Here is a 14113-nt window from a genome sequence, read left to right as displayed (position 1 = left end):
GCCAGAAGAAGGGTCCTCCAAAGCTCATGATGTTTTGAGTAGCACATGATGTTTTGAGTACAACTCAAAATTACCCATTAGGAATGTTTTCACCTGCAAACAACCAAAAAAATAGGAAAAGAAAATCTCAATTTATAATGATTTAAACAGGTATTTATTTTATCTTTTAACAAGAAGTTCCAGAGTGGTAGTTGAGCCATGGCACTGTGATGGATAATATTATTCTTAAAACTGTTCCCTCATGCTTGTAGCCTTGAGGGAGTAACTGCTGTAGCTACAGAAGTAAAGTGCATACTTAAGGGGGAAGGAGAGAAGACAGAGAAAAGAGGCCAAATCTATCCCTCTCTTTAGAAAATGCAAAATTTTCCATGCATCCTTACAGTAAAATCATTTTATGCCAATGGCGAGAACCCACAAGACCACCCAGACCTCAAAGAAAGCTGGGTAGATAAGTGCCTGTAGTGGAAATTTTGGGATAGAAGTAGTTCAAGAATGATATTCTGAGTGGTGGTGGTTGCAGTAAGTAAACCACTAGTGTCTTTTATCACAAAGTTTTCTTAGTGGTAGGAAGAAACAGGATGAAAGAGAGGAAGGATCAACCAAAGAGATAAGGTTTCATAAGTTTATGGACAATGGCCATTGATTTGCCTGTTTATTCTTTTAATCTCTCCTATTTATTGAACTTTTATCATGTAAAAATATAGTTATCAATACTTAAGCGATCTTTACTCTCATAGAACCTATAGTTTCACTGAGGGGGAAAACAAGCTAAGTTTTAAAATATGATTATTATGGTCAATAACCGAGAAGGTGGTATCAGACTTCATGACAAGCTGGAAATAACCAAAGTTGGGGACATTCTCTTTAAGCTGAGAACCCACAGAAAAGCATGCCCAAGTCAGTGGAAGGGCAGAGAAGCAATACTTGAAATTCCCAGAAACAAGAGAATGTGGCATATCTCAAGGAATTTCAGCCCACCTAGACTTCAGGCAGGAGTGGGGACTGAACACATAGGTTCCCACATTCATGAAGCTGGAAAGACTCACATGCATCCAGGCAGTCTAATGATTTCTCACTCTCATGAATTGGTATTTGTTCAACATTTATTTAGTGAGGAGAAAGCTGAAACCGACATTTTAAAAAATCTGCTCAGCTTACCTGCTTCTACAGAAGGCAGAATATTTCCATTTTGCTGGTTTAAAGCTTGCCTGAAGAAATCTGACAAAATGATAGAGTATTTCTGCTTTATTTCAGTGATATCTTATATTTCACATTTAGGATCATTACCTTGACTGGAATAGATTTAATGTTTTCCCTAATCAGGGTAAAAATCTCTTCTTCTCTCTCTTATGGGACCATCTTCACCCTCTTCATTGTAAACACTATTAAGAATATGACTCTTTGTAACTTGGTTCTTCCCCTGCTACAATTTGCTTCTGTCATTGCAATGACTAGCACCAAAACAAAAATAAATTACATTTATTGAACACATACTTTGTGCCAGGCACTATGCTAGAGTTCTTTACAGATGTTATCTCATTTAAACTCTTCAGTAAATTTCTGAAGTCATATCTATTGTCATCTTCATTTTTCAAATGAAGGTAGAACTTCAAAATGTCAAACTGGTAACTGGCCCCAAAACAACCTGAGCAAAATAGCTTGAAAAAAACTCTGGGGACCAACACTGAATTCTGTCTCATACCCTACATCATCATGCTGCCACATGTTCATTAAGAGAGTAACTTAACAATTTTGTTTTTAATTTTTTTTAGCCTCAGCTCCTGATTTCTCTAAAAATCCCCTTAAAAAAAATTCTGTTGTGCAAGTTGGTGGGGATATTACTATCGAATGCAAACCAAATGCTTTTCCTAGGGCAGCCATCTCCTGGAAAAGAGGCATGGAGAGCCTGAGACAGAGCAAAAGGTAAATAAACCTCTATTTTGTTTTATATTTTGAAAGTTTGTCATACAATGTCTTCTAAATTTAAGTCTTCTAAAATCCTTTCCCTTAGGGTAAGCTTACAACTGGGTACCCACAGATACCAAACATTTTCACATGGTAGCAAAAATGAAAGAATCTTAGAAACTTAAGACGTATTTGTATAATTTTGCTGCAACATATTTAGTGCATGCACTTGTAATAGATATATTTTTAAAAATCTTTTAAGACCTTTTTTCTATATTCAGCTTGAAGATTATTCCTGACCCAGCCTGCTGAGAAATCAGTGAGAAGAACATTACATAAAAGAGAGAGACACTTATACTCACACACCTGGTGTTGTGGTTTTTAAATAGTCACACAGGTGTTCACCCCATGACAAAATGAATTCTCCACATGAAAAAAAAAATGTAGAGAGGTTCCTGTAGAGAAAGAAGAGAGGTTTCCTTCTGTTCTGGATGTGATTGAGAAATCCTGGATCAGCACTGGCATGTTTTCTATGAGAGTTTAGACAGAGCAAAACAGGTGTTTTTCTCTACTTGGAATAAATTGCATGGCATTATACTATAAAACCTTGTATACCTAGGGATAACTAGGCAGTAGTTGCAGCTCTATTGTAATGACACATGCATGTTAGCATGTGATCAGATGTGCACTGGAATACTTCTGTGAATGAGCCACTGTGCTGAAGATATGAAAATGTTTCAGTGAGCTCTTTGTCAGCATCATATGTGTCATTAACTCCTGTATATAGCCTATCAGTCTGGTAACAGAAATGAATAAGACAGGCCAGGTAAAAGAAAGGACAGGGGTATCTGGATGGCATCTAGATGGCTTAGTTGGTTAAGTGTCTGACTTTGGCTCAGGTCATGATCTCAAGGTTTGTGGGTTCAAGCCCCGCGTCAGGCTTTGTGCTGACAATTCAGAGCCTGGAGCCTGCTTCAGATTCTGTATCTCCCTTTCTCTCTACTCTTCCCCCTTTGGCACTCTGTCTCTCTCTCTCAAAAAATAAATAAACATTAAAACATGTTTATATATTAAAAAAAAAAAGGAACAGCTGAAGTGTGATGAGAAATGGTGGTCTGTCAGGGTATGAGACAGGACTGTGATGGTCTGGAGACTGAATTATACACCAAAACGAGATAGTCACTTCAAATTATGATAGACATTGTTTTGTGGGAACATAGAACTTCAGACATGGTTGTAGGTTTTCAAATATTTGGAGAAAAACTAGAAATCTGGGTTTTGGAATGGAATCTTCTGCGCCGGTAAAAATGTCATAGGCTGGATATAGGGATGACATTTTGTTATTTCTGATCTAGGACTGCTGTTGTGGTCAAGGGAAAGAAAAAAGGGGGTTAAAACAAATAAGAGGTGCAAATTGTACAGAGTCTATCAGGGTTATGTCTGGAGCCTTGAAGACCCTCTCCTGACATGACAAGATATATAAGATAAAGACCTTTCTAGGGCACTCTCCTTCCTTACTGTCCCATATTCCCGGTGGTCTCTATAGCCCTACACTGTAGCTTTTCCCGGACAGAGATTTTGTCAGATCTATCTATGCATAGATATGTGCCTCTGGAATAGAACCTAAACTCCATAAATATCTGTGGGATGAATGAATGTGTCAAAACAGAGGACTCTAAGGTTTCGCCAGCATTAGAGAGAAGCTCTTCTGGATGACATGCCTTGAGACATAAGAACAGAGGCTTCAAAGCAAAGGGGGAAAAGACGGATGAAGGGAAATCTGTTGCCCTGGCTCTGACTGGGCTTCTTCCTCTGTGTAAACTGCCTAGGAGATCACTGCCAGTATTCTCAACAGCTTTGGATGTGGATTCCTTTTAAATGTTTCCTCTTTGATTCCTAAAACCTAATTGAGGTTTGAAGACACTACTGTAGAATTCAAAAACTCAAGAGATCCCAAAGTATCAAACACAGAACTCTGTACTGAGAGTTGGGACACACTGATTAGTTCACTTCCTAAAGTGACTCAAAGTCTTCACATAACGAGCAGGAATGATGGCTGTTTACTTTCTATAACCTTTAAAGACTTAAATACAATGTATGTGGGGAGAAGAAAGAGAAGGAAGAAAATTTAAATAAAGTAAGAAAACAAGAGGGAAAAAATTTTTTGAGGGAAACTGCTTTTGCAACAACTTTTAAGGTTTATATTTTGCTTTGTCCTATATCTAATGAATTTGGGATCTTTTCATCTTTTGAATAATCACTAATAGAGTATCAGATTAAGCATTGTCTCATTGTAATTAAAGGAGTGATCTGTGTGATTTCTATTCACAGATGCTGCTTCTCTAATTCTATTCTCTCATTGCTATAGGACCTCATTACAGGTTTCAATAAAAGAAAATAAACAAATTATCTCCTGAGCAGGAGTCTTAAAAATTTGAAAAAAAAATTTGAGCCCCAGAAGTAGATAGTAATTACAGAGGTGTATCTCTGCCAGTTCTAGATCACCTTAAGCAGTAATTTGCAAAGGTCATAGAGCCATCCACGAGACTTTGTGTCTCTGCATGATCCCTGTCCTGTCCCCTCTTCTATTGCCTTCTGACCTCACTGGTTTCATTAACTGCATGCCATCATCCTGCTTTTTGGGAAATACAACATCTATGCTTCCATTGGTGTTGACTTAGTGGCTTTTTTGTACTCTCATCATGGGGATTACGAAAGGGGTTGAAGACAAAAATTAGGGTAGTGATAGAAAGAAAAGAAAGAAGGAAGGAACAAACAAAGGAAAGAAGGAAAGAAGGAAGGAATTTTACAGAGCCAGATCCTAAACACAAAGACAGAACACTGAATCCCAGTATACATTTTTAAATGCCACACCTGACTGCTTATTTTATTTCAATAGAAACATAAATAAATATAATTTCTACCCTCTTTAAAACCTAAAAAAGGTTTTAAAAGTCACATATGGAAAACAACTTAAATGTTTACAATGATTCCAAGTAGGAATAGTTTTTAGTTCTTGACCTTGGAAATACCTATGAGGGAAAATGCACATTTTTACTTTCTGTTATAAAACTTCTATATGGTCGTGTCTACTTTGAAATTTCATTGTCACTAACTCTTGCTTCCAATAAAGTGTAACTACCTAAAGATGGTTGAAAGGACTCTAAAGAAGCCTATTCAAAGTAATCTTACTGTATTGCCTACTTATAAGAAAAATGGTGGCAATATATATGTTTTGACAATTTCTTCCACTCTACATGAAATGAGACAGCATACATCACCTAGCTAGTAAATGATAAAGCTTGGACTCTATGCCAAGTTGCCCATCTCTGTCGTCAGGTTTTCCACTCCACAGGTAACAGAGAACATACTTGATTCTTCATTTTTTGAAGGGCTGTTGTTACATGATTTAATCTAATTTCACGTGTTGGTAATTCAGATCAAGCAAGAATTCTAAATGAAATTAACATGTTTCTTCCTGGCCTGTGTGCCTCAATTGAAGTCTTGACTATTTCATACTTTCTGCCTTTATAAGTACCTGTATTCATGGCAGACTGTCTGAGTAGAAAAGTTTTCCTACGACTGAAAATAGGTAGGTAGCATTAGAATCCAAAGGCTGCCTGGCCTCCTGCTGGGAATGTTTGCTCTTATGACATGTACCTCATTCTTTTTGGAGCTACAAGTCATCTAGCAATAACACCTGAACTGAAGAGAAGCAGAGTATGTTCTTGTGGGGAAAACGGGGGTGTGTTGCAAAGAACTCTGCATTGGGAATTAGAAAACAGGGATTTTATGGGGCGCCTGGGTGGCTTAGTCGGATAAGCGTCCAACTTTCGCTTAGGTCATGATCTCGCGGTTCGTGGGTTCCAGCCTCGCGTCAGGCTCTGTGCTGACTGCCAGCTCAGAGCCTGGAGCCTGTTTCAGAGTCTGTGACTCCCTCTCTCTCTGACCCTCCCCTGCTCACGCTGTCTCTCTCTCTCTCTCCTAGAAATAAATAAAACATTAAAAAACACACACACACACACACACACACAGGGATTTTGGTCCTAGTTCTCTCACTGATGAGTGGCCTGACCTTGGATAAAACCACTAGTATTCTCTCTCTCTCTCTTTTTCTTTGAGGTTACTCGTTTCTGGATTTATTTAAGATGAAATAAAAGGAAAAACTTTAAGAAACCTTAAACACTATTCCCATGCAGTGACTGCCAGAATAGAGATTATATATTAGAAATAGAAATCGAAATCAATACAAAACATTAGTGTGCCAGGTTAAAATTGCAGCTGCTATCATAGTTATAATTTTCTTTATTTTTCGCTGGTTTCCTCAGGTGACCAAGCGATTGAGCCAGACATGGTGATTGCTGTAAATTGTTCAAAACAGCTAAATTGATCTGATTGGATGAATTCAGAGGTTAGAGAGTTCTGGAAGCCATATGGTGGCACCACGGCGTGGTGAGCACCACTGTTTCCTTCACCCTTGTGAGCCCAGCACCTGGCTCAAACCTAGGACATAACAGGCATTCAATAAATATTTTCTGTATTGCTAAATCAATGAAAGGTAAAATTTACTTTGTGTTCTTTCTATCTGCCTGACTTAAAACATTTTGCATTTAAACCAAAAATGTACTTAATAATTAATAGGCCCATGATGTGTTCATTCCATCTGTAAATATTTAATGAGCACCTATTATGTTCCAAACACTACCCTAGGTGTTGTGGGTAAAACGTTAAGCTAGCCAAATATGTGACACATAATATCCTTTCATAAGAAAGTATTTCTCTTTGAAGTTATTGGGAGTCAGAGGATCTGGGTTCAAGTCCCTCGCCTACCCCTCACGTAATTGACAACTTGCAGCAAGTCCTTTAACTTCAATAGTCCTCACTTCAAGAAAATAATATTTGTCTCTCCCATATGGTTCGACGAGACTCAAATGATGGTATGTATGGAAAGGCTAGGTGATCTCTATACTCTACTGCTGCTGGGTGCATTTATTGCTATCACCCTAATCTTTATGCAAATGCAAGCTACACAGTCTTACCTTGCCAGCCAGGGTAAAAACCACAAACGTTACCACAGTCAGTCAAGAAGAATACAGATTAAGCTGATCTCTGCAAGGCATTCTGAGGCAACTGAGGGAATCAATTCCACATCTGCTAAGTTTGATTAATCGCTTCTTTTTTTCCTCATGGATCCACTTAGCAACTGAACTGACAGAAATCAAAGGCCTAGATTTATTTATCTCCTTGTGCTCAGCGACTGCTGCCTACCTGCTCAGGGATCACCTCATAAATTTACTAGGAAATGTTAACCTGCTGGACAGACAGCTCCAAGTTGTCCTCTGACAGGCAGCATTAAATACAGTGCCTAAACCACCTAAGATTTGGTCAGAGTGCACATACAATCTTGGAACAATAAAAATAAAGAGATAGAATGTTTTTCCCATTATTGAAAGATAATTGAATTAATAAATAATCCAATACATTTCTTCCTCATTCTTCTAAAAAAAAAGAGGGGGGGTGCCTGGGTGGCTCAGTTGGTCAAGCGTCCGACTTTGGCTCAGGCCATAATCTCACGGTTCATGGGTTCGAGCCCCGCATCAGGCTCTGTGCTGCCAGTTAGCTCAGAGCCTGGAGACTGTTTTGGAATCTGTGTCCCCCTCTCTCTCTGACCCTCCCCTGCTCGTGCTGTCTCTCTCTCTCTCTCTCTCTCTCAGAAACAAATAAAACATTAAAAATATAGATTAAAAAAAGAAAGAAAGAAAAGGAAAATCCACCACATTTCTCTCATTTCCTAAGATAAAATAAAATAAAGCAAAACAAAACAAAATCCAGTTATAGAGCAAATGGTCATTAATAATGAAAACAAAGATTTTAAACACCTTCTATAAGTCAGGCAGTATATCAGATACTTTATATATCTTAATATTAAAGTATAGTTTTTATATGCAGATACTTTCCTGAGGAATGAAGTTGCCACATAGTTACATATGGTTACTTTTCTACCACTTTTACCCTGGTAATCTCAAAGAGCTGAATAAAAAGATACTTGGAGATTCACTGCATATCAAACTGAAAAGTAGAGGTTCTATCCCTTGGAAATTGGTCTTAGAATGTGATCATATTTCCAAGACTTGATATAAGAGAACTGCTGAACTCCTAGGACCAATTCTATTACCCTCTATCCACTTGAGGTTGGAAAGAGAGGGAAAAGGTTGGGGAGACAGAGAGAGAGAGAGAGAGAGAGAGAGAGAGATGCAGTTACAAACAGACCTCAAATCCATGAATTTTGGGTGTGTTATCCTGTAATACTGACACTATGAAACCATGTGTGGCCCTTGGTCCCTGGCACAGTGCATGTACCTTTTGGGAACATATGAATCCCTTAGGTAGCATGGAATCCAGTGGTGGGTCTTATTCAATATTTTTGCCTTTGAGCCCCAAATCTGGCAGGCCCACTTCCACCTGCACAGCGCTCCAAAATCCTGAGACCTCCCTCCTAAACACAATAGTCATTCGTGAGGATGGGCTGGGGGGAGGGCTTGGGTAGTTGAAAATGGTAGAGAATGAGTAGGAAAGGGAAAGTAGAGATGAGTGAGAAGGAGATGAAGAGAAAGAATGATAAGAGATAGGAACAGGGCATTCTCTGTGCCAAGAGAGAATTGATGGTTAAAGAGCAAGTCATTTGATCTTTCTTCTCTTCATGAGTAAAAAAGTACCCTTGGGAGGGCCTATTTGAAAGCTTAGCATACTGACACAGAAGATGAACAGAATAAGGATTAAAGTTTTTCTTCATTCCACTCTTTGCTGAACTAGCTGGACACAGTAGTTCCTTTGGTTACATAGGCCATTACTCAACATTTTGTCACCATTCTGCTTTTCCTTTGAGCCTTTTTATAACCATCTTACATTGTGGGGCATCACCTAATGGGAGTCTGTCCGCCTGGATGCAAGGGAGCCAGTTATATGTTGCTCCCTTCCTGTTTGACCCTCCTCTATGTATCTTTCAATATCTGCTGTATATATCACCACTTCACCTTTTTCCTTTACCTATATCCCCAGGTGCTCACACTTAATAAAATATCCCCTCCACACACGTCTATTCAGTGCAACTTTAACCAGAATGTCACACCCGGCAAGCAGGCTTTTCTCTCTCTTCCTCCTCCTTGCAAAGCTTCCTAATGGAACAAGCAAATAAACCTAATTTTATTTTGTATCACCACCTACTTAATGTAATAGTGCTTAGTACATCAGGTAGCATGAGTATCAAATAGGCAAATGAACCATATGTTCCCATGTTTAAGGAAGAATGACAGTCTGCATAATGCCAGGCTTATTACAACCTCCCTTCTGTGCTGCTTCTAGGTAATAAAATTTTAAATTGTTCATACTCGAGTCCTGAGAGCCTTGTTAAGGAGAGCCTTTCCAAGGGAATACACGCTGAAGATGTCAAGAGCCATCTGATACCCTTGCCTCTGTCACGCAAAGATTTAACAAGCTAAAATCCTATGTGCCCCTGTCAGTCATGACCTCATTTTTTCCCTCTTGCCATCCAGTCCTTCTTTCTTTATCCTCACTGGCCTCCATTGGTCTGGAGCGCTGACCCTTCAGCACAATGCATGTGAAACCACCTGCCTGCCATGGTCAGAGAACGCTCTGGTTCATTAAAGACGTAAAGCCTACCTTTAAACTCAGCCTGCCCAGCTGGGTGTGTGCTGTTTTATACCACTGCCTTGGGTTAGACTATTATTGCTGTAGTTCCCTATTTAAAATGTTTTAACAATGGGTAACACCATCCTGTGGCCTTAAACCAAGGACACAAATGACAAAGAAAAGAAGTGCCACAACTAAATAGCATCTTATATTCTCGCGCTGTACCTTATGATGAAAAATATATAAGCTTCATTGTGGAGTTTGAATTTGTAGTTCTGTATCAGTAGGCTTCAAATTTGATCATATATAAGAGCCTTGAAAAAAATGCAGACCCCAGAACTGTGTCCAAGACTGTGTTCAGTCAGTGGGTATGAAGTGGGACTGAGGCATCTGCATTTTTATTGTAAGTTCATGCCTTCTGCTCTGAGGAGAAGCTGAGACTGTTGAACAACCCCTAGAGAAACACTGGTTTGATGCAAACATATTACTGGAAAAATAGAAACTTCGTTTTATCTCCTTTCCCCCCAGAACTTTGCTTCCTATATTAAAATGCTTGATTGTTCATCTTATCTCACTGCTGCAGAGATAGAAGTTCTTAGGTCAGTTACTTTCTGAAAACATGAATACAATGGGCCTTGGAATGGTATTCACTTACTTTAGTGGTTGCTTCTAATTTTGAGTGACATTTATATCCTCCAAAGTTTACATAAGTATTCAGCAGCCGTAATTTTATAAAAAGAAAAGGTCAGTTATTAATGCAATTTACACAAATGACCTTTTGTTCTTAGTTTGACTTTTGAGGACAGAAGTGATTATTTGATTTGCTTAAAATACAACGCTCTTTACTTAGAAATGAAATGGTTGCTCTGCAGGTATTTGTTACACCCACACCTTTTCATCCATGCTGGTGGGCATGTAGAACATAAATCAGTAGAAATAAATGGGAGGAATACAATTGCTGTCTTGTAGAAATTATGATCCAGTTGAAGAAATAAAAGCCCAACCAACTGTGTGAAAGTCAGTCTTGTTAATATCTTCACAATGAAGAGTGAGGCTTGTCAGAGCAATTTTTTTTTTAGTCACTGGCTATTATTTCCCATTTTCCTTTGTCTTTTTAATTTTTTTCCCATAGTAGAATAGTGGGAATTTGTTTTTGTTTTTGTTTTGAGGGGGGTGGTGTTTTTGTTTTGTTTCCAAAGAAAACTAATGCTAGAGCCCATTTCATAAGACAGCTAATATAGAACCAATCTGGCTAATGTCCTGGAGGGGGATCCAGAGCCCCTCTCCATGCCCCACCCAGTTGCCCTCAGCCACAGCTGCCTTCATTCTAGCAGCCCGTGGTGTGCCCTAAGAAGCCCCCATATTTCCTGAGAGCACAGTTAGAGAATTGCAGATTTGGAGTGACAAATCTGATTCTCAAGTGTGACTTGTCAAACTATTCATTTATTTATAAGCACAGTTGCAAACCAATTTGACAGGCCTTGTGAAAAAATTCTGGGTTTATAAATTTGAATGAGCTCCGAGTCTCGTGGGGGAAGCAGACAGGTCAACAGCTCCAGTGCAATGGGGCGTGTGTCATCACAGACAGAAGATGGTGAGAACTGACTCGGCTTACAGCTGTTCAGAAAGTCCTCTGAACGTTGGAGGGAATGGAACGGGCCCTTGAAGTGTATGGAGGAATTTTTCCTAGAAAACAAAGGTGGGGAGAACAGGTTTATTATGAGGCTGCCTTACTGCATAGTCAGTGTCATACATGATGCCGGTTGAAAGACTTGGATATGCACTTACCTTCCTCACTGCAGGATAGAATTCCTCCAAGTAGAGAACACAAATCATTTTGGGAGCCATCCAATGGCTGACTCTTTGACTGCTTACAGATGCTGAGATATACTGAAGTATACACATTTTTGTTTTCATTCTAAGATTAAATTAGAATTAAAGAGAAATCCGTCTTTCTCATTGTTGACCCGGAGTCTCCTCAAATAATAACAATAGTAGTGATAGTAATAATATCAACTTATAGAGTACCTCCTATGGGTGGGTAGTATGTTGAGATGTTAAAGACATCATTTCATTTACTTTTAAAAGATACCTATGAGGGGGACATTATTTATTTATATTTTTCAGATGGTTAAAACTAAGGCTTAGTGAAGTTAAACATCACATCTAAAGTCACGCAGTTTATGAGTAATAGAAATGTGTTAAAATCCAAAAAGGTCTGATTTGAAATTTCTGTGTAATCTTAAATACCACAATGTAGGCCTTTAGTTAGTTTTCTGATGTAGTGCAGTGTCCATATGTGGAGCTAAAAGCAGACCATCATACTATTCACATTTCATTATTTTTTTTCAGTTAAGACTAAAACTCTTCAAAAAACAGTGATATCTACAGTCAAATTCCATTTTTCTATCAATAAAAGGTAAAGAATTAGTTTATATATTATAGCATAGATGGAGGTTTAATTCACACCAATAAAATAAAATAAATCAGTCCTCTCAGTGGCTTAGCCTCCTATACCTACAATATTCAAATGATTCAAATGACTGATTGGATTTTTAGTGTAACATACAACATAATTTTTGGTGACATATAGGCATAGATGTGCAAATTTGGTACCTAAGGATAAACTCCTCAAGGTCCTTGAAGGACTTGATGTAGGTATGAAATTATGTATTATAATTAAGAAGAAGAAATAGAGTTATCAGGCAAGAAATCACGTCTAAGTTGGTAACCCATCCTCAGCCATGTTTGTAAGCTTAGTTCTGTAGACTTTGAGGAATGCAATTGTTTAGCAGCCAAAAGGGAACCAGAATTGGAAATTCCACTCACATCCACCACCAAAACCACCTTCAGGACAGGAGGGGAAATCATTTCACAGATAAACCTGGGTTCTAGAGTCGACTGTAACAAGCCGCTTAATGAGCTCTGGACAAACCACAGAACTTTTCAGTTCCTTACTTTCTACATCTATAGGATGCATGGGTGGTAGGCTCCCCTTTATCGACAATGTCATTGATTTAAAAAGCAACACGTATTAAAGCCTAGGGAATAAAGGAATTTGGCAAATGTGCACTTGTCCTCTGAGATAATAATAAAAAAAAAATCACTGAAGGACAGAGATAGGGTGAATTTTTTTAAACATGTATTTATTGTTGAGAGATAGGGAGAGAGACAGAGCACAAGCAGGGAGGGGAGAGAGAGAGGGAGACAGAGAATCCAATGCAGGCTCCAGGCTCTGAGCTGTCAGCACAGAGCCTGACGTGGGGCTAGAATCCTCAAACGGTGAGATCATGACCTGAGCCAAAGTTGGACACTTAACTGACTGAGCCACCTAGGGACCCCAGAAGTAGAGTGAAAAAGGTAAATAATAAATGTTCCAGCCCAAATCCCTCACTTGTTATGCCTGACGGAAACCAATGACCTCAGGGATAAAGCTATGGGCTAAAGGTCACCTGGCTGTACTTTTATCTTGTCTGTCTGTCTCAAAGTATGCCACACATCCAACTTTACATTTGCAAACTTTCAACATCTTGAGATCACACAATAGGCTCATCATCATATACGTAATGAAAGTGTAATCAAAATGTCCTGGCAACATTTGAACTTTGATTCTGCTCCACTCTGGCTCTCTCATTGTGTTTTCAATTTATTCTCCTCTAGTTATTTTGGGAGCATACTTTTTTAAAAAATGCCTGTCAAGTCTTGTGTTCACAAACTTTTTTGTCTTTTGTCAACTATGTAATCTCCTGTCTCTTCTTTTGCTATGCTTGGGTTGTGAGGCATATGTTAGCATATGAATCTGTATTAATTCCCTTTTGTGTTTTCTCCAGCATCCCAAAGTACTGTGGCAAACGGAGACACTTTTCTTTATCTTTCCTTCTCTTCTTCTACTGAACAGTGAAATATTCCTCTTAGGCCCCTTTCACTGGATTAATTTAGCTAAGCTCTCCATCTGATGCTGTTTTGTTAATGTTAAATCATATTCCTTCACATTTCATGGGAATCAGCCCAGCACTGCACTCTGGCTTGCTATTGGAATAAAGACACATCATGACACCAAATAATTATGTTATTTAGCAATTGCTCTTATCTGCCACCTCCTAATTTCTGTCACCATTCAGTCATCCAGAATCTGTTTGTGTTGTGTGTCAGCCACTACAAAGCTGGCGCTTAAATTATTTCCGTATATTAAATAAGGAATCACATTTTGATAAATTTTAAGTTCTGAATATCTGATGCTTGGTTTAGGACACTTGAACCTGGGACTTAACTTTTAAACATTTGGCCGTTCGCACCGATTAATTACACATTAGATATAAAATACAACTGCAGAAACCAGGAATTTAAAAAAAAAATTAGACACCAGTAGCAGTGATGTTTTGACTTCCATGTAAATGAAGAGGTGTTTGAGTGCATTTTAATCTCCACATAATGCTTTTCAACAATTCTTTGTGAGCTAAACCCTTTCAGTTTGCTGTGTAATGACCCCCAAATCATGTTTGATTAATCCCTTCTGGGGAAGCATATCTTTAGTTATTTAACGTGTTTAAAATGTATG

General features: G+C 38.6%; 1 protein-coding gene across 4 annotated transcripts in view; it reads left to right on the top strand.

The window, feature by feature from the left end:
• CNTN6 (contactin 6) overlaps positions 1 to 14113 on the top strand; it is a 177277-nt gene that overhangs the window by 100941 nt on the left and 62223 nt on the right. For all 4 annotated transcript variants that reach the window (XM_077772914.1, XM_077772915.1, XM_077772913.1 and 1 more), the window contains one exon: positions 1773 to 1923. In XM_077772914.1, the coding sequence (XP_077629040.1) occupies positions 1773 to 1923 (151 nt within the window). The remainder of the gene's footprint in view (positions 1 to 1772; positions 1924 to 14113) is intronic.

The sequence above is a fragment of the Crocuta crocuta genome, unplaced genomic scaffold (assembly GCF_008692635.1).
Source record: "Crocuta crocuta isolate KB4526 unplaced genomic scaffold, BGI_CrCroc_1.0 scaffold489, whole genome shotgun sequence".
NCBI lineage: Eukaryota > Metazoa > Chordata > Mammalia > Carnivora > Hyaenidae > Crocuta > Crocuta crocuta.
Note: the sequence above shows the minus strand (reverse complement) of the source record. Positions and strands in the feature narration are given on the sequence as shown.